Source organism: Miniopterus schreibersii (assembly GCF_964146895.1).
Source record: "Miniopterus schreibersii genome assembly, chromosome: 16".
Taxonomy (NCBI): domain Eukaryota; kingdom Metazoa; phylum Chordata; class Mammalia; order Chiroptera; family Miniopteridae; genus Miniopterus; species Miniopterus schreibersii.
In genome coordinates this window covers 42391191-42417435 of record NC_138116.1, presented here as the reverse complement: position 1 = coordinate 42417435, position 26245 = coordinate 42391191, and the positions used below count along the sequence as shown (strand labels likewise).

The following is a 26245-nucleotide window of genomic DNA, read 5'->3' as shown; positions in this document are numbered from 1 at the left end:
TCAGGATCCTGGGCCGAGGAGCAGAGGCAGGGAAGCTCGGCAGCGCCTTCCAGATGGCTGAGCTGGACCTGATGGCTCCAGGGCCGCTGGCCGGGATCGCCGCTCACTCCCTGGCCACCCTCAGCCCGGACTCGGGGTCAGCCAGCCCGGCAGAAGAGAACAAGGGCTCCCTGGGGAGCCCCCCGCGGGAGGCTGAGGGACAGGGCGCCGGCTCTGGTGGCGAGGGAGAGGAGGAGATCCTGTGTGACTTCTGCCTCGGGGCCCGCAGGGTGAGGGCGGTGAAGTCCTGCCTGACCTGCATGGTGAACTACTGCGAGGAGCACCTGCGGCCACACCAGGAGAACAGCAAGCTGCACAGCCACCAGCTGGCCGAGCCGGCCAGGGACCGCGACCTGCGCACCTGCCCTGCCCACCACGGCCCGCTGGTGGCCTTCTGCTGCCCTGACCGGCAGTGCATCTGCCAGGAGTGCGGCCAGGGCGAGCACAAGGGCCACGCCTCGGTCTCCCTGGATGTTGCCCGCAGGGACAAGGAGGTGGGTACTGGGGCCCCTCTGGGAGAGGGGGTGGGGAGCCGGGGAGCCCAGGGAGAGGCCGAGCCACTGCCAAGCGCCCAGGGTCGCTCACTCCACTTCTGTGCTCGGAGTTCGCCCGAGAAGGACTGTGCCCTGTTCATCCAGGGTCAGTATCTACTTCACCTGGCGCTGGAGACGGAAGCGGGTGACCCTGTCCCCGCCCCTGTGCTGCCTCTCTGCCTGCCTCCTGGTGCGGCCTGGTTGCCTGCTGTTCCTCACGCCGCTTCCGCCCATTGTCCCGCTTTCGGATGTGGGGTGCAGCGATGCTCCCCTCTGCCTGGATCTCTGTGGCAGTTAACACAGTGTGAACTTGGCAGAGATTCAAGAGAGAGGAATCAAACCTTTCCCCTCATTTCTCCTTCCCTCTACCCCAAACAAGAGACCAGCAGAAAGTGCCCCCCTAGAGGTACCGGGGTGAAATTCAAGAGCTTGAAAAGTGCTAAGATAACATAGAGTTGGAAACTTCCCTCCAGGTACAATGTCAAGGGTGGCTTCACTCAGGGAAAATAAAAGTTCCTTATCAGATAGAGGTATCAGGAGGGACTGAAAAAACACCATGCTCATAGCCTGTAATTTTATTCCCATCAGATAGGGAAACGGTTTCTAGAACAACTAGCCCTACAGCTGACAGCCTAGAGTTCTTGGGAATGGATTTAGCAACTTTGTAGAGCGTTTCTCAACCTTAAACTTCTGGGGAGCAGTTTTTTGTTCCAAGCGACAAAGTGCAGCTGACTCTTGTCCTATGTTCCTTATATTCACACTGAGGGTGGTCTGTCTGCACTGCGAGCGGGGTGAGGGTGGTGGGGGGTGAAGGGGTGAGGGGGTGAGGGGGTGGGCCCACCCTTGGCCCAGTCCCTGGGCAGCAGAGGAAGAAGGTTCCTGGGGAGGGCAGTTTACTTGTCAGGCCCCTCCCCCAGGCACTCTTGGGCTTAGATTCTATCCAGTGTTAGTGGGAATTGTTTTGGAAAACTCTGTGGTCCAGATGCCAACGAGTCATTGTTTCCAACTTTGGAAGCCACTCGCCACCGGTTTCTAGTGTTTCCAGTGTCAGGGAACATCACTCCTCTCCCTACTTTCATAACCTTTCAGGCTCTGCGCTGACCGACAGATCAAAGGAAAGGCTCCGTGTAACTGAGGAAATCAGTCTTCACTGAGCACTGCTATGTGCTAAACGCTTTCCGTGGATTTCCCCACCTGGTCCTCACATAACTCTATGAGTGACGATCTTTTATCTCCACCACATTTGTCCAAACTCTTAGATATGACTAAGTCATGGAGAGAGGAATGAAAGCTTTAGGGACCCACCCTACTGGAGGAACACGAGGGCAGGACCCCAAGATCACCATATTAGAACCTGACTTTTTCTTTTGCACTAAAAACCTACCAAACACAGCAGAAATATTAAGACAAAGTGTACTGCTTTTTCCTTTGGGTATAACATCTGATTTTCATTATACTTTCCTGGAAAAGTGATGCATGTACATATTGAAAAACAATCTTCTCCAAATATTGCAGTGAATTACGGCAGGAGAAGGTCTCCCTCCCATCCTGGACTCCCATCCCCCTCCTCAGAGGCACAGGCCACCATCTACACTTCCTTCTGTTTTCTTTAAGGAATGTTCTATGCCCGTGGCAGCACAGACACAATATGAATTTTAAACATGGTGTAAACTGATGCATTACAGGGATGTAGGGTAATTGCAGTTCTGAGCAGGAGGAGTTGTGTAGAGCGTGTGCGGAACCCCAAGTTCAGACCTCCTAAGAGGGGCCTGGTGAAATAAAATAAAGACAGCTACCTAAGGGTCTAGGGAAGTTTTGAGGGCTGAAAAGCAACCATGGTTATAAATATAGTGCAATAGCCCCAGCCCCAGATTTTTGGTGATGAACCCGGTTTACAACCTCTGTGTTTTGGTCTGCCTAAGAGAGCTCTTGTCCTTTCCACCCTGTGTCCTTGTTTTCAGCTCAGATAGTCAGTTTACTCTGTGACAGCCACATTCTAGGTGGCTCTGCCAAATCTTCGGAGCCCAAAGATTTCTTGTGAGGGGCCCAGCCCAGAAGATGCAGTGCCTTGATGAGGCTGCAACTGCACCGGGATTTTTTGCAAGTTTTATTAGACTAAATTAAGGCTCTAGAAACCCAATATTCCCTTCAGCTAGCCCAAGCCTGCTGGCATTACTTGCTGAAGGTGACTTTGGATAGTGTTAAGGGCTAATTACTCAGGCAGGCGTGTTGTGCATAGAAAACTGTAAATGGCAGGGTCGGCCATGAGGACACAAAGTAGCCGAAATCCTGCATTGGTCTGCAGAGCAACTTAGGTCTCAGTGAAGCAGTGAGCCCTTTCTGAAGCTCCCCCGGCCTCTAGCTATGCCGGGGGCAAAAGCTCGGAGTTCCCGGAGTAGTTCGGTGCCCTGTGATTGTTCTGTTCTGCCAGCCTCTTCCTGATGGGGCCTCAGCACTTCCCTTTGCTCCAAGCCAGCTGCCCGAGCCCCTTCCTCTAAGGGCGGCTGGTCCAACTCCTCTCCCCCTCCTGACTCGCAGGCCGGCTGCTGTGGAAACGTGCACATGTGCACGCTGGTGCGGTCTGCGCTCCTCCTGACCGCTTCTGTTTGTCCTGACCCACAGAGTGCACAGGGTTCTTTCTTGCTTTTCCTCAAGCTTATCAAACATTTTGGAGTGCTTCCTACGGGCTGTCAGGCTCCCCGTCTGTCCTCGGGGAGTGTGGACTCTGATCAGGAAGCCGAGCACATTCCGGGGCTCCCTGGAATGCCAAAGGGCTGGGGCAGCACAGGCCGTGGCCGTGAGGTCAGGGCAGGGTTCTGATCTGGGCCCTGTCTCGGATCTTGAAGTCCATTCGTGACAGGCCATTACATTCAACATCAGCGTTGGTTCCAGAAAGTTCAGAACTGTGTGCTGCCCGCAGACAGTGTCCACATAGAACAGCAGCGAAGTTTCTGAGAGCCGCGGGGATTCGTGCATCTCTGGAGAGCAGGTGACCAGCATTGCTCACAGCCTGTTTGCTGGCATCCAGAAGATGGGTGGCGGAAGGCCACTCAGGAAAGGAATTTATTTAGAGATTTTGAGGAATGCCTTGGACTTAGTATTATGCAACTTGTTTTTGTTAAACAGTCTCCCAGGCTGGATGTCTTTCAAGAGCAGCGAGGATGTCTTATTTCACTGGACTAGCATGTAGCAGGTTCTGACCAATAACTGAGGAGTGAAGTCAGATGGAAACCAAATGTAAACACTCCAGCAGGACCAGCATCTCGTGGTTGGAAATACAGAGGAACTAAGACCATTGGGAATTTTCTTCTCTTTTCTCATGCTCTCTGCTCTTCCTATTTGCATCTCTGACCTGGCTCCTGGCCACCAAGCTCTGGGTGGGTACCTTTGCCCTGTAGATAGAAGCAAGGACAATTCTGTTGACATTCCTGAGGCCCTGCACCAACGGAGACACTAAATGACTTGACACAGGTTGTATGGCCAGCAGCGGCAGGCAAGTATGGTACCCTTTGCATATTTGTCATTGCCCTGCTGAAGAGGCGGGACTCTCTGTGCCCTTCAACATAGGGCCCTCTGCGCTCATGGATGCCCCCTCCTGCTCTGGCACCTTGGCTGGGCTGGGAGTGGCTGGCATTCTGGGAAACCCTGAAGCCAGAGTATGAGCCACCCATTATTTTCTAAGAGAGGAACAACTGGAGATACTGGTTTCTCAAAGCGATCCCACCTCTGTGGTAAACAGGAGTGGCTGCCCTTGGGGTGACTCACTCAGAGAGGTCACCATTAGGGACGTAGGAGCCTTTTGCTCTTGTTATGGCCGTTTGCAGAGAGTGAGAGAAGTGCCTCCCTGGAGATCTCTGGGGTCTCCCTGCGGCTCTGGGCCACGCTGGGCTATTTTACCAGTTCTCGCACTGCCAGGGGGTTCTGCTGGGTCTGCCTCCACCTTAATCAGCCGCTCGTGTCTCCTTCCGCCCCCTCTGGAACCGGTCACTGCGCAAGCCTTTTCGACAGGTCAGGATTATACAAGTGCCCCAAATAGGCCAGGCGCCCCCCCCCCTTCACTCCTGGGCATCAGGTCTCAGGTCTCAGGAGTGGGAGGTCACTGGGTTCCCAGGCTCCAAGTCAGCGCCCCAGAGCCTGAGCAAAGGATTCCTGCCCACAGCTCCCTCGCCCAGAGGCATGAAACTCCCCCAGGTTTCAGTGGGAGAAAGGAGAGACTTCATTTATAGCCTTGGAGCTCTATTAGGGCTTAATGACTCAGCTTTAAGTGCAGCGTAACCTATTCAGAGCAACCAGAGCTATTCTTTTTTTTTGCTGTCTCATGCCCTTGTGGAAGCAGGAGAGTGACAGGGCCTCTGACATTTTCAAAGGCTTAAGTTTCATGCCTTGGCACACTTTGTGGCAGAAAGGGCGTCCCAGGAGGGGAGAGTGGAGCTGGCAGTGGGGTCGGAGCAGGTGGACTTGCCTCGGCTGGCCGCTGTGCCCGCCTCCAGGGGGAAGGAGACTCGCGGGGGAGCCGCCATGGCAGCCCTAGCAAGGGCAAGGAGGGCCCCGGCGGCACTGGCACGGGCACAGCACCCACAGCGCACCAGCTACTGGGCACAGTCTCATTAACGCGCTGTCCCCGTCAGCCCTCACAGAAGCGCCACCAGTTAGGCGCTTCACAGGTGAAGAAGTGGGAGTCCGGAGATGTTCAGTAGACTTTTCCCAAGTCTCGGCTGCTAAATGGAAAACCTGGGATCCCCGCCATCAGCTCCAAGCCCCATGCTCCCTGTTAGGTTATTCTGGGTCCGAAGGCCTGGGCTTAACTCCACTGTTCAACTGCGTGACCTTGGATAGGTGGCTTGATTTTATTATGTGTGAAATGGAGACAGTGACCTTTACATATGGGTACGGTTAGGATGATTTGAGGTAATCCATATTACTGCTTAAAATAATGACCAGCGTGGCACAGTGTATGTGCTCCCCATATTTTAGCCAATTCCTGCTGAGTTCAGCCCCAGGAGGTTCTGGCGCACGGATGACCTTTGCGCCTCCGTTTAGGGTTCTCTGGGCTCACTTCTGAGAGCAGCTTCTGAGGCCAAACTCTCCTTTCCGTGGAAGTAAGGGGAGGGCGCTGTTGCTCCTGGGACCTTCTGTGAGCACTGCCTCCTTCCTGCTTAATGCTGTCTTTTTCTTTTCTTAGGCTGAGCTTCGGAGCACCCAGCTAGACCTGGAGCGGAAACTCAAATTGAATGAAAACGCCATCGCCAGGCTCCAAGCCAATCATAAATCCGTTTTGGTAAGGCTGGTCGGGGTCACCTGTCAGGCCGCAGTACATGCCCGGATGCAGCTGCAGGCTCAGCGAGGCCCAGCAGGTTCAGCCTCCATGTCCGTGGGCTCCTAGGTCTCTCAGCAAATGAGAATGAGAGGTATAGACACAGCCAGCTGCACCCCTGGGTGGCCTAACCTGCTGTTGGGATTGGCTATGAAAGTAGTTTACAGCTCGAAATTGGCAAGTGAGTTACTTTTTCATAATATAGAGCAGAAGCAAGACTAGGTCTGTAATAGCATTTAAGAAAAATATCTTTATTGATTTCAGAGAGAGGAAGGGAGAGAGAGAGAGAGAGAAACATCAGTGATGAGAGAGTCATTGATTGGCTGCCTCCTGCACGCCCCCGACTGGAGATTAAGCCTGCAACTGGGCATGTGCCCTGACCAGGAATCGAACCTCGATTTCCTGGATCCCAGGTCAATGCTCAACCACTGAGCCACGCCTGGCCGGGCAATAATAGCATTTTTATTCTTACATTTCTGTATGCTTTCTTGATCAGGACAAAAGGGTGTGGGAGAGTTAGGGGGTTGTTTAGATGGAGCTCCAGGAATTTTACGTAATCTTGGCTTCTCCACCTCCATGTGAGTGTCATTAGTCCTATGTCTTGGCAACCAGAAAAGAGAGTTGAAAACTGCTAATTAGTGGATGATACTTGTTAAGGTCAGTGGTATACAGGCTACTTAGTTTTAGGCTCTCTGGTTTTATGACCACTTTCCATATAAACTCAATGTAGACCCAAACAGTTCCACAAATGCTTCTCATTAGTGGTAAACCAATAACCATCACTCAGAAGAGAATGCAATACATCTGTCCTATGACAGTGAATCAGCAGTGTTATTTTTGTATACCAAGAATGATTCTATCCCATCCATCCATCCACCCACCCAACCATCTGTCCATCCATCCATCCATCCACCCACCCACCTACCCACCCACCCATGTGTAATACGTGTATTCATTTCAACTTAATTTTCTCCTCAGTGTTTATAACTAAGTGCTACTGAATGGTAAATACTTCTTTCTTATGCACATAATCTTATGAAAGAAGAAAAACAATTGCCCATTTAAAGCCTTATAAACCTTCAGAGATTGTTGATTTCCAATCTCAGCGTAGTCTGGAGAACCACACAGAGCACCTTGCCTTTCCCAGTTCTTTAATTTTCAGACACTTTGGTCCCTATGCAGCTCTTTTCAGAATTGCCTGGTAACCGAGGGAGGTAGTTATCATAATGTCACCGTGTACAAGGGACATGAAGACAGAGAGATAAGACTTGTCTGGGACCCCTAGATGGATGAAACAGGTGAACCTGGGATTGTTGCTCCCTCGGCCTAAGAACGACTCAGTCCATCGACAGGCATGTGCACCATAATCTTCAAATCTTTACCTTTGGTACTTTGATGTGTTTGTGGCCCCTCCTTTCCTTAGTCTTTATTTGTCATCATTTGGGCAGTAAATTATATGTTTATACATTCCATTTAGATGCAAGGAAGAAGTACATCCATGGGAAGGCTTAGGAATGAGAGGCTACACAGGACAGCGGAAGAGTAAACCCACCAGCATCATTTGAGGCCTTCCTCAGGAGGGCCACAGCGGAGCGGGGTTTGCACCTGAAGTTTGTCTTTAGTCTTATGCCTCTGAGCTTCATGCTATCATGCTCCCTACATGTCATCATTATAGGGAGTAAATGGATTCCTCTCCTTTCCCATAATACCCCGGGCCCAACCAACATTGTCTCGCAAACAAGCGTTTGCAAAGCTAACAGGGAAGCAGGCATCCTGACCACAGGGACTAGAAATTATAACTCTGAAGACAGAATCAGAAACCAGCCATGTATAGCCAAAGAGTGACTCAGCTTGTTAGCACCAATAGAAGTTTCTTTTTTTTCTATTCCTTTTCTCATAAAAACCCCTTGCTCTCATCCTGTAACTGGGACACCATTTAGGTTTCTGCCTGAATCTGTACTCCCTGAGCTGCAGTTCTTTTTGATTCCAAATAAATGCTTGTTGCCTCTGAAGAAAGAGTGAAGATAGGTAATATATAAAATGAAGTCACTTTCACAAACCTGATAAAACTGTTAACACTGTGAAGGCGGAGGCATGTGGCAAGACTCTACTCTTGTCCTAACTACACTGGGAACTTAAACTTTTTCAACTTTCCAGTCCTGTGTCAATGCCTGGATATACATCTGGGCACACACCAGACCCCCAGGTGACCCTCTGATTATCCCTGTGAAGGACTCACATATCCAGGCCACCTGACATCCACGTGACATCCATTATACAGACCACTGGGTGTGACCAGATCTCCTTGGACCATCCTCTAGACCACCAGGCATCCACCATCCAGACCACCTACCATCTGACTGATAACCTTTCTGGACCAATTCTAGGGCTAAGAATGCTGTCTTTTTACTATACTTTAAGAACTCTTAACTGTACTAAAAAAGAACTTTTTACTAGAAGAACCGTCAGCGCCAGTACTTAAGAACTACCAATGAGAGGAGGAAACCGTTTACAACTTGGGTTGATATTGTACATAGGACACTGACTGAAGGCAGTTTTGCAGGGCGCTCGCCCTGTGAAAGTTCAGAGTCCCACATGCACAAGCGCAATCCTGACAGTTATCACGCCGAGTTTGTTTTATGTTATTTGAATGTAGCACTCAGTCTGCACGGGTGGGCTCCTCCTGTGGGCACCAACACACACCCTAAACAGTCGTGCCTGGTAGGACGCCCTGACCTAGGATGTGCTTTGGGCTCTGGTGCCTGCAGTGGGCAGTTTAACAGGCAGCAAAATGCTAAGGAAGCTGGTTCATGCTATAGACTTTTACAAAGAAGCCCAATGATCAATTTACCACAATAAATATAACTATCAAGTACGCTGAATACTTGAATTGCCCTGGTAGAAAACTTGGGTTCAGAACCTTGAGTAGCAGCCCGGCTGTCGGAGCTGGAAGGCCACTCTCTGCAGTGGGAGGGACTGCGTTAAAGGTGGGTAAACAAGGACTTACACGCTGGGGAGCAGGCCTTTTCTTCCAGGAACCCAGGGTCACATGAGAATAAAAGCTTCCGTTTATAATAGAAAATTGCTCCGTAATGTACAGGTCTGACAGATTTGCATTTCTGTGTGCTGAGCGTTGAGCTTTGATGAAGCCGGAGCCCTGCTAACAGGCCCTCTGCTGCCCCCATCAGGTGTCGGTGTCGGAGGTGAAGATGGTGGCTGAGGAGCAGTTTGGGGAGCTCCTTGCTGCCATGAGGAAGGCCCAGGCCGACGTGATGCTCTTCTTGGAGGAGAAGGAACAGGCTGCGCTGAGCCAGGCCAATGGCATCAAGACGCACCTGGAGCACAGGACTGCGGAGATGGAGAGGAACAGGCAGGAGCTGGCGAGGATTGCCGCCATCGGCAACACCGTGCTGTTCCTGGAGGTGCGGCGGGCTGGGGCCGAGGTGTCTGCCAGCGAAACTAACCCCAGGGGCTCACTGGTGGATGTGCGGATAGAACCGCTCTTAGATCAGTGGGGTGCATGGGGAGCCCTGGGGACAGAGAGAGGCAGGTCCCGACTCAGAGTACAGGAGTGCAGGAAGGAAGGGCAGGGGGACTTCCCGGAGCTGGGAGCTGGAACCAGGTCACGGCAGATGAGTACTGCCCAAGGAGAAGTATGTTCCAGGAGAGCTGTGAGGAAGCAGGCATGCGGGAGCGAGCTGAGGAAGCAGGCATGCAGGAGAGAGCTGAGGAAGCAGGCATGCAGGAGAGAGCTGAGGAAGCAGGCATGCAGGAGAGAGCTGTGAGGAAGCAGGCATGCAGGAGAGGGCTGTGAGGAAGCAGGCATGCGGGAGAGAGCTGAGGAAGCAGGCATGCAGGAGAGAGCTGTGAGGAAGCAGGCATGCGGGAGCGAGCTGTGAGGAAGCAGGCATGCGGGAGAGGGCTGTGAGGAAGCAGGCATGCGGGAGCGAGCTGAGGAAGCAGGCATGCGGGAGAGAGCTGTGAGGAAGCAGGCATGCAGGAGAGGGCTGTGAGGAAGCAGGCATGCGGGAGAGAGCTGAGGAAGCAGGCATGCAGGAGAGAGCTGTGAGGAAGCAGGCATGCGGGAGCGAGCTGTGAGGAAGCAGGCATGCGGGAGAGGGCTGTGAGGAAGCAGGCATGCGGGAGCGAGCTGAGGAAGCAGGCATGCGGGAGCGAGCTGAGGAAGCAGGCATGCGGGAGAGAGCTGAGGAAGCAGGCATGCAGGAGAGAGCTGTGAGGAAACAGGCATGCGGGAGAGAGCTGAGGAAGCAGGCATGCAGGAGAGAGCTGAGGAAGCAGGCATGCGGGAGAGAGCTGAGGAAGCAGGCATGCAGGAGAGAGCTGAGGAAGCAGGCATGCGGGAGAGAGCTGAGGAAGCAGGCATGCAGGAGAGAGCTGTGAGGAAGCAGGCATGCGGGAGCGAGCTGTGAGGAAGCAGGCATGCGGGAGAGGGCTGTGAGGAAGCAGGCATGCGGGAGAGAGCTGTGAGGAAGCAGGCATGCGGGAGAGAGCTGTGAGGAAGCAGGCATGCGGGAGCGAGCTGTGAGGAAGCAGGCATGCAGGAGAGAGCTGTGAGGAAGCAGGCATGCAGGAGAGAGCTGTGAGGAAGCAGGCATGCGGGAGCGAGCTGTGAGGAAGCAGGCATGCAGGAGAGGGCTGTGAGGAAGCAGGCATGCGGGAGAGAGCTGAGGAAGCAGACATGCGGGAGAGAGCTGAGGAAGCAGGCATGCAGGAGAGAGCTGTGAGGAAACAGGCATGCGGGAGAGAGCTGTGAGGAAACAGGCATGCAGGAGAGAGCTGAGGAAGCAGGCATGCAGGAGAGAGCTGAGGAAGCAGGCATGCGGGAGAGAGCTGAGGAAGCAGGCATGCGGGAGAGAGCTGAGGAAGCAGGCATGCAGGAGAGAGCTGTGAGGAAACAGGCATGCGGGAGAGAGCTGAGGAAGCAGGCATGCAGGAGAGAGCTGAGGAAGCAGGCATGCGGGAGAGAGCTGAGGAAGCAGGCATGCAGGAGAGAGCTGAGGAAGCAGGCATGCGGGAGAGAGCTGAGGAAGCAGGCATGCAGGAGAGAGCTGTGAGGAAGCAGGCATGCGGGAGCGAGCTGTGAGGAAGCAGGCATGCGGGAGAGGGCTGAGGAAGCAGGCATGCGGGAGAGGGCTGTGAGGAAGCAGGCATGCGGGAGAGAGCTGTGAGGAAGCAGGCATGCGGGAGAGAGCTGTGAGGAAGCAGGCATGCGGGAGCGAGCTGTGAGGAAGCAGGCATGCAGGAGAGAGCTGTGAGGAAGCAGGCATGCAGGAGAGAGCTGTGAGGAAGCAGGCATGCGGGAGCGAGCTGTGAGGAAGCAGGCATGCAGGAGAGGGCTGTGAGGAAGCAGGCATGCGGGAGAGAGCTGAGGAAGCAGACATGCGGGAGAGAGCTGAGGAAGCAGGCATGCGGGAGAGAGCTGAGGAAGCAGGCATGCGGGAGAGGGCTGTGAGGAAGCAGGCATGCGGGAGAGAGCTGAGGAAGCAGGCATGCGGGAGAGAGCTGAGGAAGCAGGCATGCGGGAGAGAGCTGAGGAAGCAGGCATGCAGGAGAGAGCTGAGGAAGCAGGCATGCGGGAGAGAGCTGAGGAAGCAGGCATGCGGGAGAGAGCTGAGGAAGCAGGCATGTGGGAGAGAGCTGAGGAAGCAGGCATGCGGGAGAGAGCTGAGGAAGCAGGCATGTGGGAGAGAGCTGAGGAAGCAGGCATGCGGGAGAGAGCTGAGAAGGCAGGCATGCGGGAGAGAGCTGAGGAAGCAGGCATGTGGGAGAGAGCTGAGGAAGCAGGCATGCGGGAGAGAGCTGAGGAAGCAGGCATGTGGGAGAGAGCTGAGGAAGCAGGCATGCGGGAGAGAGCTGAGAAGGCAGGCATGCGGGAGAGAGCTGAGGAAGCAGGCATGTGGGAGAGAGCTGAGGAAGCAGGCATGTGGGAGAGAGCTGAGGAAGCAGGCATGCGGGAGAGAGCTGAGAAGGCAGGCATGCGGGAGAGAGCTGAGGAAGCAGGCATGCGGGAGAGAGCTGAGGAAGCAGGCATGCGGGAGAGAGCTGAGAAGGCAGGCATGCGGGAGAGAGCTGAGGAAGCAGGCATGCGGGAGAGAGCTGTGAGGAAGCAGGCATGCAGGAGAGAGCTGAGGAAGCAGGCATGCAGGAGAGAGCTGTGAGGAAGCAGGCATGCAGGAGAGAGCTGAGGAAGCAGGCATGCAGGAGAGAGCTGAGGAAGCAGGCATGCGGGAGAGAGCTGAGGAAGCAGGCATGCGGGAGAGAGCTGAGGAAGCAGGCATGCAGGAGAGAGCTGTGAGGAAGCAGGCATGCAGGAGAGAGCTGAGGAAGCAGGCATGCAGGAGAGAGCTGAGGAAGCAGGCATGCAGGAGAGAGCTGAGGAAGCAGGCATGCAGGAGAGAGCTGAGGAAGCAGGCATGCGGGAGAGAGCTGAGGAAGCAGGCATGCGGGAGAGAGCTGAGGAAGCAGGCATGCGGGAGAGAGCTGAGAAGGCAGGCATGCGGGAGAGAGCTGAGGAAGCAGGCATGTGGGAGAGAGCTGAGGAAGCAGGCATGCGGGAGAGAGCTGAGAAGGCAGGCATGCGGGAGAGAGCTGAGGAAGCAGGCATGCGGGAGAGAGCTGAGGAAGCAGGCATGCGGGAGAGAGCTGAGAAGGCAGGCATGCGGGAGAGAGCTGAGGAAGCAGGCATGCAGGAGAGAGCTGAGGAAGCAGGCATGCGGGAGAGAGCTGAGAAGGCAGGCATGCGGGAGAGAGCTGAGGAAGCAGGCATGTGGGAGAGAGCTGAGGAAGCAGGCATGCGGGAGAGAGCTGAGAAGGCAGGCATGCGGGAGAGAGCTGAGGAAGCAGGCATGCGGGAGAGAGCTGAGGAAGCAGGCATGCGGGAGAGAGCTGAGAAGGCAGGCATGCGGGAGAGAGCTGAGGAAGCAGGCATGTGGGAGAGAGCTGAGGAAGCAGGCATGCGGGAGAGAGCTGAGAAGGCAGGCATGCGGGAGAGAGCTGAGGAAGCAGGCATGCAGGAGAGAGCTGAGGAAGCAGGCATGCAGGAGAGAGCTGTGAGGAATCACAACTGCTTTGGGGGATTAGACACTTTCACAAATGGTGGGAGAGGAGGCTGTCTGGCTGTGAGAGAAGTTTGCTCTTCATCAGGGAGTCACAGAAGCCGGTGGAGGGCGATGGGGAGGGGTGAGCAGAGCAGTGTCCTTAGGACCCTCTGACAGTGCTGAGGAGGCCTGCCTGGCAGGGGTGAGGCTGGAGGCCTGTTCGCCAGCCGGTGCTGGGCGATGGAGGAAGGCCCGTGAGTGGATGAGACTTCATAACAATGGACAGGACATTCAGGTACGTGGCAGGAGAGCCAGACTGAGCACGTGTAATATTGCAGGGAAGGGGCACTAGGTCGGCATAAATTCTGTCACCTCAGGTCTGTCACTAATAGCTGTTTAGTTTTTAGCAAGTCACTTAACTTTTCTGGGTCTCAAATGCCTCATTTATCGAACAATCAGGTCAGAGTAAGTGATTAATTCCTTAAGGTCTAATATCCCTAAATACAGACAGTTTTCTTCTCTTGCATTAAAAAAGAATTCCCTTCCGGCTACAACAAACATAAATGTTTACTGTGAAAAAACAGAAAAACATGAAGGAAAAGAGTCACCCACACGCCCACCACCCAGCCAGGCAGAGTTAACCTGGTAACGAGAGAAAGAAGCAAAGACAAAAATACGACGGAAGCCTTTTTCTCAGTTCCTTGCATTCCAATATCAAAACGTGAAGAAAATACGAATTGAAATTGACTTTCAATCTCTGAATCACAGTACAAGAATTAGAGAAAACTGTGTTTGGATCGAATTGACAGGGAGAAGGCAGCCAGTGTTCCTGTCAGGTCTCATTTGTGCATCTTCTGAGTGCCGCACCCAGTCCTCCATTCCCTATTGTGGCTTGTGTTTAAGTTATTTTTAAAAGGTCCTGAGGGTATGAGCATAGCAGGGATGTGACCTCCTTTGCGCTGTTGGCATAAAAGGTGCTTTTGGTTTTTTTGGTTTCCAGCCTGGGCTGGGTACTGGAGTTGCTCATAGGCGTCTAGTAGCTCTTGATTTTTAAAAGCCCACTTTCCCAGTTAAAAAAATAAATGTTTTCTATGCTGTTAGCCCCTGAGCTGCACATGTGACACACCTAGTTTGTGAAGTGCACATTGCCATCGACCCATTTTATAGCGGCAGAGAGGGACGGAATGAGGAGAGCAGCCAGTTTAAGAAACACAGGAGCCAGGGCAAGCTCTGCCATGCTTCCTTCCTGCAGGAGTACTGCAAGTTCAAGAGCACGGAGGACGGCGCCTTCCCCAGCGTCTACATAGGGCTCAAGGACAAGCTCTCGGGCATCTGCAAGGTCATCACGGACTCCACTGTGCACCTGATCCAGCTGCTGCACAACTATAAGGAAAAGCTCCAGGAGTTCGCGAAGGGAGGTGAGAAACTGTGGGCTTGGCACGTGTGTCCCTCAGAGCGCTGATGGGGAAGGTGAGGGAGAGCGCCAGGGAGGGCAATCAGGGCGACGTCTCATGTTCAAAGCCATCCTTCGCCAAACTGTTACTAATGGACACGTCTTGATTTCCTTTCACAATCGAGACCCAGATAAGGTGGGTCAGTCACATCGTGCCACTGGCTGACATTTCCAGGCCCAGCTTCTCCGATTCCTAATGCCTACGCTTTTAGGTGAAACCCCAGTCAGTCTGGGATCTTTCTCAGCCTGTTTTGCTTCACCCATGAAAGAAATGTGGCCCGTTGAACATGGTTCTCTGAGACGTGATGAGGCTCAGCCCCATTTTCCTCCAGGACATCTGGGGAAGCCTGGCTGGGAAGACCTGCTTCTTAAGTTCTCCTGGCCACCGGGACAGGTGTACATTCACAACTCTCTGATTTTCCAGAGGAATATGACATCAGAACTCAAGTGTCGGCTGTTGTTGAGCGCAAGTATTGGACCTCAAAACCCGAGCCCAGCACCAGGCAGCAGTTCCTGCAATGTAAGTTGTGAGCAGCCCTCTCCCCCTCAGTTACTGATGCCAGTATAATGCTCTGCTGAACCAAGAATGCCATCTCTCACGTAGGTTCCAGGTTCTTGCAATCTTTGGTCTATTCCTAAAAGATACACTTAAAAAATTTAATTAAAAATGTTTTTAACTTTTCATTTTGAAACTATTTCAAACTTATAGAAACATTGCAAAAATAGGACAAAGAATTCCCATGTACTTTTCATCCAGCTTCTCCAAATGTTAACACTTTGCATAACTACATTGATCAAAACCAGGAAATAAACGTTGTTGCTACAATGCTATTAACTAATCTACAAAATTTATTCAAGTTTCACTCAGTGTTCTAACCAATGTCCTTTTTTGGCCTAATGTCTGATCCAGGATCACAGATGTTTCCATGCCCCCTTAGTCTCCCCCAGTCTGGGTCTGGTCCCTTAGTCTTTTTTTGTCTTTCATGACCTTGGCACTTTTGTAGAGCCTGGCTAGGTGCCAAATGGTTCCCGGTTAAGTCTGGCTTGGCCAGAATTGCATAACACATTGTCCTGTCACTATGTGGTACTGACGTGGTCTGTAGCATTATTAACACACTGAACTTCCAATCAACACTTCATTGTGGTTAACAAGCCAGTGAGGTTTCATCCCCTAGTAGAGGAAGGACTGCATCTGCATGTTAAGGCACATCTTTTATTTTTATTTTTAAATTTTAATTTTGTTTAAAATATTACAGATGTCTCTTTTTCTCCCCAATGACCCATTCCACCCCGTCCCCTCCCCCTCCCCACCATTGTCTGTGTCCTTGGCTTGTGCATATATGCATATAAATTCTTTGGTTACTCTCTCCCCCTGCACCCACTCGCCCTCCTCCATCCCTCTGACATTCGTCAGTCTGATCTGTGCTTCCATGTCATTGAATCTGTTCTGTTCATCAGTGTATTAAGTTCTTTAGATTCCACGTATAAGCGAGATCATGTGATGTTTGTCTTTCTCTGCCTGGCTTATTTCACTCAGCATAATATTCTCCAGGTCCATCCATGCTGTCCCAAAGGGTACGAGATCCTTCTTCTTTACAGCTGCATAGTATTCCATGGTGTGAATGTCCCACAGCTTTTTATCCACTCATCTACTGATGGGCACTTGGGCTGTTTCCAGATCTTAGCTATTGTAAACTGTGAGGCTCATCTTTATGACATCTGGCTAGTTCATCTTTTTGGAACATGCCATTGAACTCTGCTTCTAATTGTTTCTGGGGGTGACTACTGGCTAACCAACTCCTGGACCCCCTTTTCTCTGGTTATCACATGTAGCCCCGGTTCTGATGCCTGTCTCCCATTCCTGCTACAGCCCTGACTTTTCCCAGGACCTCTTGGTTTGCACATAGCTTCCATTGTTTATTCTTTCCTTCTTCCTGGCAGAACATCTATATTTCACAAACAGATATAATCAATACAAGAAGCCAAATACTCTTCATTCTTAACATTAAAATAAAAATGATACATATCCTATTATAATCTTTTTTATTCTGCATGATGAATACCTTTTTGTACACCTAATAGGAACTATTTCTCTTTGAGTGTTGTTATGAAGCTTTAACCTTTTACAGACTCAGATTGCTTCACTTTTCAAAGTTCTAGGGCTCAAACTGCCAACTTGACCAGCTGGAGTCACTTGTATGCTGGCCTCTCCTTCAAACACTGATATTCTGCCCTTGACAGTCCTAAAAGTATCATTGCTTCCTGGAACTAACAGAATGTTCCAGACCCATTCTGGCTTTCTTGTCTCGAAACACAGAATCACCTGCCCTCCTGGAAGTCCTTCGTCCCCTTAAATGAGAGGAATATTATTGTTCAATATATGATGCCAAGGGTTGCCAAAGGAGTTGGTGTTGGGTAAAAGTTCTGCTGCGGATACTGTTGCGGCCACTTTTAGTAACAGCTGCAGACTATATGCCTTTGATGGTCCTTAGTTTACACTTATCTTTCCGTTTAACTTCTTGCACTGCTGTGTCATTTTCTTCCAGGAGGTGGTCTCACTGATTACTAGGTATTTCTCTTACTGAAGGCATTTGGAAAGCTCTGGGTTAAACTAAGATCATTTTTTAAGTTAATGGATTTAAAAAAAGTCTTTAATATGCTAATTAATTTGGCAAGTATATACTGTGCATCTTCTCTGAGCTAAACCCCAGGTTAGAGTCCCATATAAAATGAGCATCTTACAGGTAAGGACAAGCATGAAACAAGCACTCAAATAGATTATTACACATCGTGACGAGTAGCACAAAGTGTAAAAAGCCAGGGTGCTCTGAGAGTCGGTGATTGGGAGTGATTCAGATAAGGGAGTCACAGAGAGCCTCGATGAGGACATGAACCCTCAGCCGCAACCTGAAAGGATCAGTGGGGATCCCTCGACTCAGGTTGGAGTGACGATGACATCTCCAGGGGAATGGTCTGTGCTAAGCCCTGAAGTGGGTTCAGTGTTGGGCAGGTTTGAGGTCAGGGTGCTGGAGAGGGCAGGAGACAAGGCTAGAGACACAGACAAGGACCAGTCATGCAGGGCCAGGTAGGCCAGGATGAGGGATCACTGCTTTATCCTAAGAGCAAGGGGCACCATCAAAGGGCTGTAAGCTGGGTGACATGATTTACCTTAACCTACATCCTGAAACAAGCACTGTGGCTCCATCATGGGGAAGGTAATGAAAGGGGCCATGGGAGAGCAACGTGACCAGCAAGGAACCTATGACCCTAGTCTGGGCGAGACTTGTGGTGCCTTACATTGGGGGGGGGGAGAAGCATGATAGTAAAAGAAATGTTGAAAATAACAGTGAGATTCAAGCAACTGCGTGCATGCAGGCACTGTCATTTTCTGGGACTGGGAAGAGGAGATGTGTGGGGATTGTTTGAGAGCTCACCAGGCTAAATATTGGTCAAATATTTTTTTTAAAAAAAACCAAATAATGGATGAAATGTGGGTATATAAGTGCCTGTTCCCCCAAACCCTTGCCAACACTGAGTAGAACAGTGCCTGGTCTTCAGCACATTTGTTGAATGAATGAGTAAGTGAACCAATGGATTTCATTTCTTAATTCAGTTCAGCAAATAATACAGGAAATGCGAAACAATTTGAGCTTCAGGAAGGAAGTGTAGTGACTTGTTCAACAGGGTCTGGGACCACTTCCAACACGGGTGTGGTGGTGGTGGGGGGGTTTCCCCAGCAAGCGATTCTCTACAACACCAGCTGAGTGTCCAGAATTTAACTCCATTCAGACACTACCTACCTGGAGACGGTCATATCCCACAGGTTAAGGGCTTAGTCCCACCAGACAACCCCCCCTTCAGATGCTGTTCACAAGGAGCGGGTTACCCACAACTTCTGTAGGACTCGGCTGCAAATCGGAGGTTCCCATGACCCCGTCCTTTGTCAGAGCAGCTCACAGAGCTAGGGAAACACTGCCTACGTTTACTAGTATATTAAAGGACATGATAAAGGATATAGGTGAGGCCTGGGAGGGTCCCCGTGGAGCTGGGGTGCATCACGTCCCAGGGTGGATGTTTACCCGCCTGAAGCTCTTAGAAGCCCCTGCTGATGGGATTCTTCATGGCGCTATCAATTACTCACTCCATTTCCTGCCCCTCTCCCTTCTCCGGGGAAGTGGGGCCGGGCTGAAAATTCCAAGCTTCTAATCAGGGCCTGGTGTCTGCGGTGACAAGTCCCCACCCAGGAGCCATCCCGGGCCCCCCCGGAGTCACCTCATCAGAACTGAAGACAGTCCCGTCAGCAGGGAAATGCCCAGGGTTTCAGGAGCCCTGCGCAGGAAGGGGCAGGGACAGGGGCCCAGCGCGTATTATTAGAGCCACACTACCCCGTTGCGTCCTGTTTTCTGGTTTTGCCCTTCCTCCCGGGGGCACGGCGCCCGGGTAGCGGGGCAGAGGTGGGCGTGTCCTCGGGCTCCGGCCGCTGGTCAGGTCTGACCGCCCCCCCGGCTTCTGTTCTCTCCTCAGACGCGTGCGACATCTCCTTTGACCCCGACACGGCGCACAGGTACCTGCGGCTGCAGGACGACAACCGCAAGGTGACCAACACGACGCCCTGGGAGCACCCGTACCCGGACCTCCCCAGCAGGTTCCTGCACTGGCGGCAGGTGCTGTCGCAGCAGAGCCTCTACCTGCACAGGTACTACTTCGAGGTCGAGACCTCCGGCGCGGGCACCTACGTCGGCCTGACCTGCAAGGGCATCGACCGGCAGGGGGAGGGGCGCAACAGCTGCATCTCGGGGAACGACTTCTCCTGGAGCCTGCACTGCAGCGGGCGCGCGTTCGCCGCCTGGCACAGCGACGCCGAGACGCCGCTGGCCGCCCGCGCCTTCCGCAGGCTGGGCGTCTACGTCAGCTTCCCGCGCGGCGAGCTCGCCTTCTACGGCGTGGAGCGCGGCGCCATGACGCTGCTGCACCGGTTCCGCTGCGAGTTCTCCGAGCCGGTCTACCCGGCCTTCTGGCTCTCCAAGAAGGACGACAGCGTGCGCATCGTGGACCTGGGCGAGGAGCCCGAGGAGCCCGCGCCGGCCCCCGCGGGGGCTGCTCCGTAGGCGCCGGCGCCCCCGTCCGGACGTTCGCCGACCTCGGGGCAGCCGCCTGCCCTCCGACGGCAACCTGGGGGGGCCGAGATCCGTGCCGGGGGGCGGGGGGGGCAGCGGGCTTTGGAGACGGCGCGGGTCTGTGATCGAGAACGACGGCCCCTGGCTTGGCCCGCGCGCCACCCGTGCGGCGCTGCGCCTGAGGTCACGCGCACGTGCGGCCGGCTGAGCGACTTCTCCCGTCTGCGCACGTGCAGCCCGCTGAGTGACTTCTCCCGTCTGCGCACGTGCAGCCCGCTGAGTGACTTCTCCCGTCTGCGCACGTGCAGCCCGCTGAGCGACTCCTCCGATCTGCGCAGGTGCAGCCCGCTGAGCGACTTCTCCCGTCTGCGCACGTGCAGCCCGGTTAGTGACTCCTCCGGTCTGCGCAGGTGCAGCCCGCTGAGTGACTTCTCCCGTCTGCGCACGTGCAGCCCGCTGAGCGACATCTCGCGTCTGCGCAGGTGCAGCCCGCTGAGCGACGTCTCGCGTCTGCGCAGGTGCAGCCCCGCTGAGCGACGTCTTGCGTCTGTGCAGGTGGCCGGCACGTTGCTCCCGGGGCTGGTCACCAGGAGCCTTCAGAGAGATCAGAAAGATCACGGAGTAATCGCAATAAATGGCTAACTTTCTGAGCACTTCCTCCGTCCCAGACACTGCGCTGAGTGCTCCCTGTGCGTCCCCCGGGACCCTCGTACAGCCCCGTGGGCGGGTGCCCTGTCAGCCCCAGCGTGCAGGTGGGGAAACGGTGTCGGGGGGACAGCTAACTTGCCCAAGGCCTCTGCAGCCCCGCGGTGAGTAAGCGACGGAGCTGGGGTTCAGACGCGGAGGACTGACATTAGGCTTCACCCGCTCCACCCGGCAGCCGTCCTCGTTCGGCCGTGGGTGTTGTGGGGGAGGACAGGCCGCACGGTGACGGGCACAGTGGGCACAGCACCGCGACCCTGCTCCCAGCCTGTGGCCCTCGGGGCGGCCCCGCGCCGGAGGGGCTGTGCAGCCGCAGGCAGCGCTCGCCGGTGCCGGGACAGTGAGGATAAGGAGCGCCAGTGGGGCCCTCGGCTGAGACCCGTGACCTCCGGGGAAGGGCCTCCTTCCTCCCTCCTGAGGTCACCCGGGTACGGCGCTTGTCCGATTTCTCATTGAAGGACGGTTCAAGTATTTAGGGGCGGTTCTCACAGCCCCCTCCCAGGAAGCCTTTCCCACTGTGCCGCCCACTCCTCTTGCTCTCACACTTGCCCATTTTCCTTCCCGGTGCCCAGGCCTTTCACTCGGGTGGTCGCGCCCTCCTTTCCACGATGTGCCCCTAACACGTGCGCACTCACAGGCCTTTAGGCAGGTGGCAGACTGTCCTTCCACGAGCGTCTGAGAGCGTCGCCCGAAGCCCCTGTGGGCAGCATAACTTCGGTTCTGTCCAGGCAAACCTGCTTCCCCAGGCCGCTGCTGCCCCTGGAGGAGAGAGGTGAGAACAGAAGGGAAAGATGTGATCCTGGGATTTATAACAAATACGTGCTTGGTCTCTGCCCCGGTTCCTGGCACAGAGCTCCTGAAACCCTTGTGATTTCCTAAGTGATAAGAGCACTAGCAGCATCTCTTGTCCTAATATTTGTCTTGCCTTTGACCCGTCTGATGTTCTATCTCAAGAGTCCATTACTTGAGCATCACTTGACTTGTTTCCAGAGATCCTGAACTATTATTTGTATATGAGAATATGTACAGTGTAGGATTTGACATTTTTACTGAATTTATAAATATTCAAATTTTATTGAATTAATTTTTTTACTCAAATTTAAAATTTCATCACATTTTTGCTGCTTGCTGAGATGGTTTTGATTCATGATTCTTTTTCCTATGTATGGGCTCTCCTTCCTAGCCTGGAGTCAGAATTGTTAACCTTTCCTTCTTAAGCCTTGATCTTGTTGCTACATATTATTTAGGGTAGGGCCAAATACAGAATCCTGCAGCACTCAGTCAACACTCTGTGGGTTTAATTACTCAATAAGTTCTGCACTGGTAGAACTGGACAACAAGGGTGCCTACCTTTTGCCCCTTTACCCACGGGACCCAAAGAAGGACCTTTTCAGTGGCAGAGATCAAGATGAACTATGTCGGCATCTCCTTGCTGTTCCCGTCTAACAAGGCTGGCAAAAGAGAAGTTGTGATCAGCTCGGCCTGCTTTGTTTTTATTGAGCCCCTGTGGGCTTCTGGTGCTCATTGCTTTCTTATCTAAATGCTCCCAAAATATTTAATAAGCCATTCAAGAATTCGGCTGTGGGTTAACATCAAGTTTACTAGTCTTTTGTTTCCAGGATCTACCTTATTTTTCTTTCTAAAAATAAAAACAACTTTCCTGTTCCCATTTTCTACCATTCTTCTTAATTTCTCAAAGAATAAAGTTTGGTGTTTAGTCACATTGATAAATTGTGTCTGTCATGAGATGTAATTTGTTTAGACCAGAATACTTGGCTCATAAAAAAGGAACCCTTTGGGTGTCTCCTTACCTGTTGTGAACTTCATTTCCCTGTGAGCTCTTTTTGTCTGTTTTCAGTTTCAAGACCTTTCTTCTTGATATAAAAGATCAAAGCAAAATAGAGAGTTAGGAATATTTGCTTTCTTTCTATCACTGCCTCAACTGATAGGCATACATTTTTCTTTTTTTTGGTCCACAAACTGAAAATTGCCTAAAACAAACCAAATAAAAAATTTTTTAAAAAAGAGAACAAAGGCTATTTTATATTCTCTGTCATTTCCCCTAGCTGTGTGTGTGACTCTTCTGTATTTACCCACCTTTATTTCCTCTTTCATTGTATAGACTCACTTTGGAAAAACAAACAACTGAATTCATCGAGAGCTCCCTTTGGTGCCACATTATTTGGTTCCAGTTACCAGATCATTTGTGATTGGAAAGTCAGAATGCAGTTTTAGCCACTACATAAATTTATTCTTATGTCAACTGTTTTTCTTTTTAAAATAATTTTTAAATTACAGTTGTCATACAATATTATATTAGTTTCAGGTGTACAACCCAGTGATTAGACATTTGTATAACTTACAAAGCAGTCACCCCAATAAACCTTGCACCGCCTGACATCGTACATAGTTATCCTATATAAGTGAAATCATCTGGCACTTGTCTTTCTCTGTCTGAATTATTTCACTCAGCACAATACCCTCTAGGGCCATCCATGTTGTTGCAGATGCAAGATTTTATTCTTTTTTTCTGGCTGAGTCATATTCCATTGTATATACACACTACTTCTTTACCCATTCATCTACTGACAGATGCTTAGATTGCTTTCATATCTTGGCTATTGTAAATAATGCTGCAGTGAACATATGTCTTTTTGATTTAGTGTTTTGGGTTTCATCGGATAAATACCTAGAAGTAGAATTGCTGGGTCCTTCTTTGTCTCTTGTTATAGCCTTTGTTTTAAAGTCTATTTTGTCTGGTGTAAGTATTGCTACCCCAGCTTTTTTTTTTTGGTTTCCATTTTCATGATATACCCTTTTCCATCCCCCCACTTTTTTTTTTCAGTCTGTGTGTCTTTTGATCTGAAGTGAGCCTCTTGTAGACAGCACATGGAAGGGTCTTGTTTTGTTATCCATTCAGTCACCCTGTGTCTTTTGATAGGAGCATTTAATCATTTGCCTTTAAAGTAATTGCTGATAGACAGGTATTTCCATTTTATTATTTATATATTTTTAAATCTTTTCTTCTTATTAAAGAAGAACCTTTAACATTTCTTGTAATACTGGTTTGATGGTGATGAACTCCTTTAGCTTTTTCTTATCTGGGAAGCTCTTTATCTGTCCTTCAATTCCAAATGACAGCTTTGCTGGATACAGTAATATTGGATATAGATCCTTGCTTTTCATCACTTTAAATATTTTGTGCCAATCCCTTCTAGCCTGAAAAGTTTCTATTGAGAAATCAACTGACAGTCTTATGGAAGCTCCCTTTTAGGTAACTACCTATCTTTCTCTTACTGCTTTTAAGATTCTTTCTTTGTCTTTAACCTTTTGCATTTTAATTATGATGTTTCTTGGTGTGGGCCTCCTTGGGTTCATCTTGTTGGGATTCTCTGTGCTTCTGGACTTGAATGTTTATTTCCCTCACCAGGTTAGGGAAGTTTTCCACCATTTTTTCAACTAGGTTTTCATTCCTTCTTCTGTCTTCTCCTTCTGGTTCCCCCATGATACAAATATTGGTACACTTGCAGTTGTCCCAGAGGCTCCTTAAACTATCCTCATTTTTTTTGGACTCTTTCTTCTTTTTATTGTTCTGATTGGGTGTTTTCTGTTTCCTTATCTTCTAAGTCACTGATGTGATTCTCTGGTTCATCTACTCTATGGTTGATTCCTGTCATGCATTCTTCATTTCAGTTATTGTACTTTTCATTTCTTACTGTTTTTTCTTTGTGGTTTCTATCTTCATTTTTATGTTTCCTATCTCTTTGTTGACATTCTCACTAAGTTCCTCTTCTCTTCCCTTGAGTACATTGAGCATTCTCATAACCAGTGTCTTTAACTCTGCTTCTGGCAGATTGCTTGACTCCATTTTATTTAGTTATTTTTCTGGAGTTTTGTCCTAGTCTTTCATTTGGAACATGTTTCTTTGTCTCCTCATTTTGGCTGACTCCCTGTGTTTTTTTCCGATGTATTAGGTAGAGTTGCTACATCTCCCAGACTTAGTAAAGTGGTCTTACTAAGTAGGTGTTCTGTAGGTCCCAGTGGTACAGCCTTTTCAGTCACCTGAGCCGTGTGTCCTCCATGTGGTTGGTGCACCCTCCTGTTGCAGGTGAGTCTGGATTGCTGCTGGCATATTAATGGGAGGGATTTACCTTCAAGTCAATTGGTTGTGAGGGCTGCCTGAGACTACCATGGAAGATGTACTGTGCAGGGGTCGACCCCATGGAGCAGGACTCACTTCAGGGGGCTCTGGTGCCCAGTGAGTTCTCCCCTGGAGTGTGTTGCTAGTTAAGGTGGTTGGTTGGTACTTAGGTGTGGTCTGAGCTGTCTCTGGGTGCACTGGCTCTGGGGCCTCCTAGGAGGTACAGGCTAAGGTCAGCTGACATTTGTGTCCTGCCTGAGCCACCGAGCATAAGCCACAAAACAATCTGTAGATGGCTGTTACTTGTGCTGGGCTTAGAGGTGCCCAGGAGAGAAAAAGCAGTGAACCAAGTCCGGCTGCTGCTAGTACCAGGCCTGGGACCACTTAGTAAGAGGTTTGGAGCACACTAAGGCCAGATGCTACTTGTCTGAGAGATTTTAGGAAAGTTCACAGCATGAGCCAAGACAGGCTGTTTGCATGGAAAGGCACACCAGGGTGGGGGGAACAGTGTTTGCCAGGTTGACGGAAACTCAAATATGGCACCCACGTGCCAGCTCTGTGAGAGCTCAGAAAAGGAACAATGGCCTCTGCCAGCACTTCTGCCTGGAGAAAGTTGCTCCTCTCTAGTCCTCGCCCCAATGTCAGACAATCCAGTTCCTCCCTGTACCTCCCTGGCCCCTTTTGAGCTGCTGCCCCAGTGCTGGAGCTCAGAGTAAGTGAGTCTGAGTAAGTCCAGGTGTGGGCCCTTTAAAAGGAACTGCCTGGGTCGCCAAAAGTCCACCATCTCATTCAGTCACAGTCTCTGCTGGTTTTTATAGCCAGAAGTTATGGGGACTTCTCTATTTGGCTGGGGGTCCTGGTGTGGGGCTGGTACCCCTTGCTCCTCAGGGGGGACTGTGCAACTGAGTTATCCCTCTGGAATTTTAACAACCACATGTGGGTATGGGACCCACCTATCCACATCTCCCTACCTCCTACCAGTCTTGACGTGACTTCTTCTTTATATCCTCAGTTATAGGACTTCTGTTCAGCTAGATTTCAGGTGGTTCTCAATGATGGTGGTTCTGTAGTTTAGTTGTAATTTTGATGTGATTGTGAGAGGATGTGAATACTGCATTTACCTGCTCCAACATCTTGACTGGTCTTTTTGAAATCCAAAGGCATATATATATATATATATATTTTTTCTTTCTAGGAATCTTATGAATTTTGAGTAAATTCCCACTTTTTTTTTTTTTACAAGAAATGATGAGATGAATACTGGTTTAATCTTAGAGCCCTTATCTCTCCAACTTGGTTCAGCATGTTTTTGGAATGACTGTCTTAAAATCAAATCAACTCAATGTATATAGCATTTACAACATGCAAACGCTGTGCTAGTTGCTAAGATATAGTAACTTAGAAGAAAACTAGCTGTGTCTTTTGATCACAAGAAGTTGATTTTGGCCAATAGACATATGATAAAATGCTCAACATCACTAAACATCAGAGAAATGCAAATTAAAACTACAATTAAGTATCACTTCACATCTGCCAGAATGGCTACCATCAATAAGTCAACAAACAACAATTGCTGGCAAGGATGTAAGGGAACCTTACTACACTGCAGATGGGAATGCTAAATGGTGTAGCCACTGTGGAAAACAGTATGGACTTTCCTCAAAAATTAAAAGTGGAGCTGCCTTTTGACCCAGAGATCCCACTTGTGGAAATATATCCTAAGAATCCCAAAACACCAATCAGAAAGAATATATGCACCTCTATGTTCATAGTAGAGCTATTTACAATAGCTAAGATCTGGAAACAACCCAAGTGTCCATCAGTAGATGAGTGGATAAAAAAGCTGTGGTACATTTACACAATGGAATACTATGCAGCTGTAAAAAAG

General features: G+C 50.8%; 1 protein-coding gene across 1 annotated transcript; it reads left to right on the top strand.

The window, feature by feature from the left end:
- Positions 1-22235, top strand: TRIM16 (tripartite motif containing 16). Its single transcript, XM_081115682.1, has 6 exons — positions 1-533; positions 5755-5850; positions 9075-9308; positions 14197-14362; positions 14822-14917; positions 18922-22235. The coding sequence occupies exons 1-6, from the start codon at positions 54-56 to the stop codon at positions 19503-19505; spliced, it is 1656 nt and encodes a 551-aa protein (XP_080971808.1). The 5' UTR covers positions 1-53; the 3' UTR covers positions 19506-22235.
- The last annotated feature ends 4010 nt before the right edge of the window (positions 22236-26245 follow it).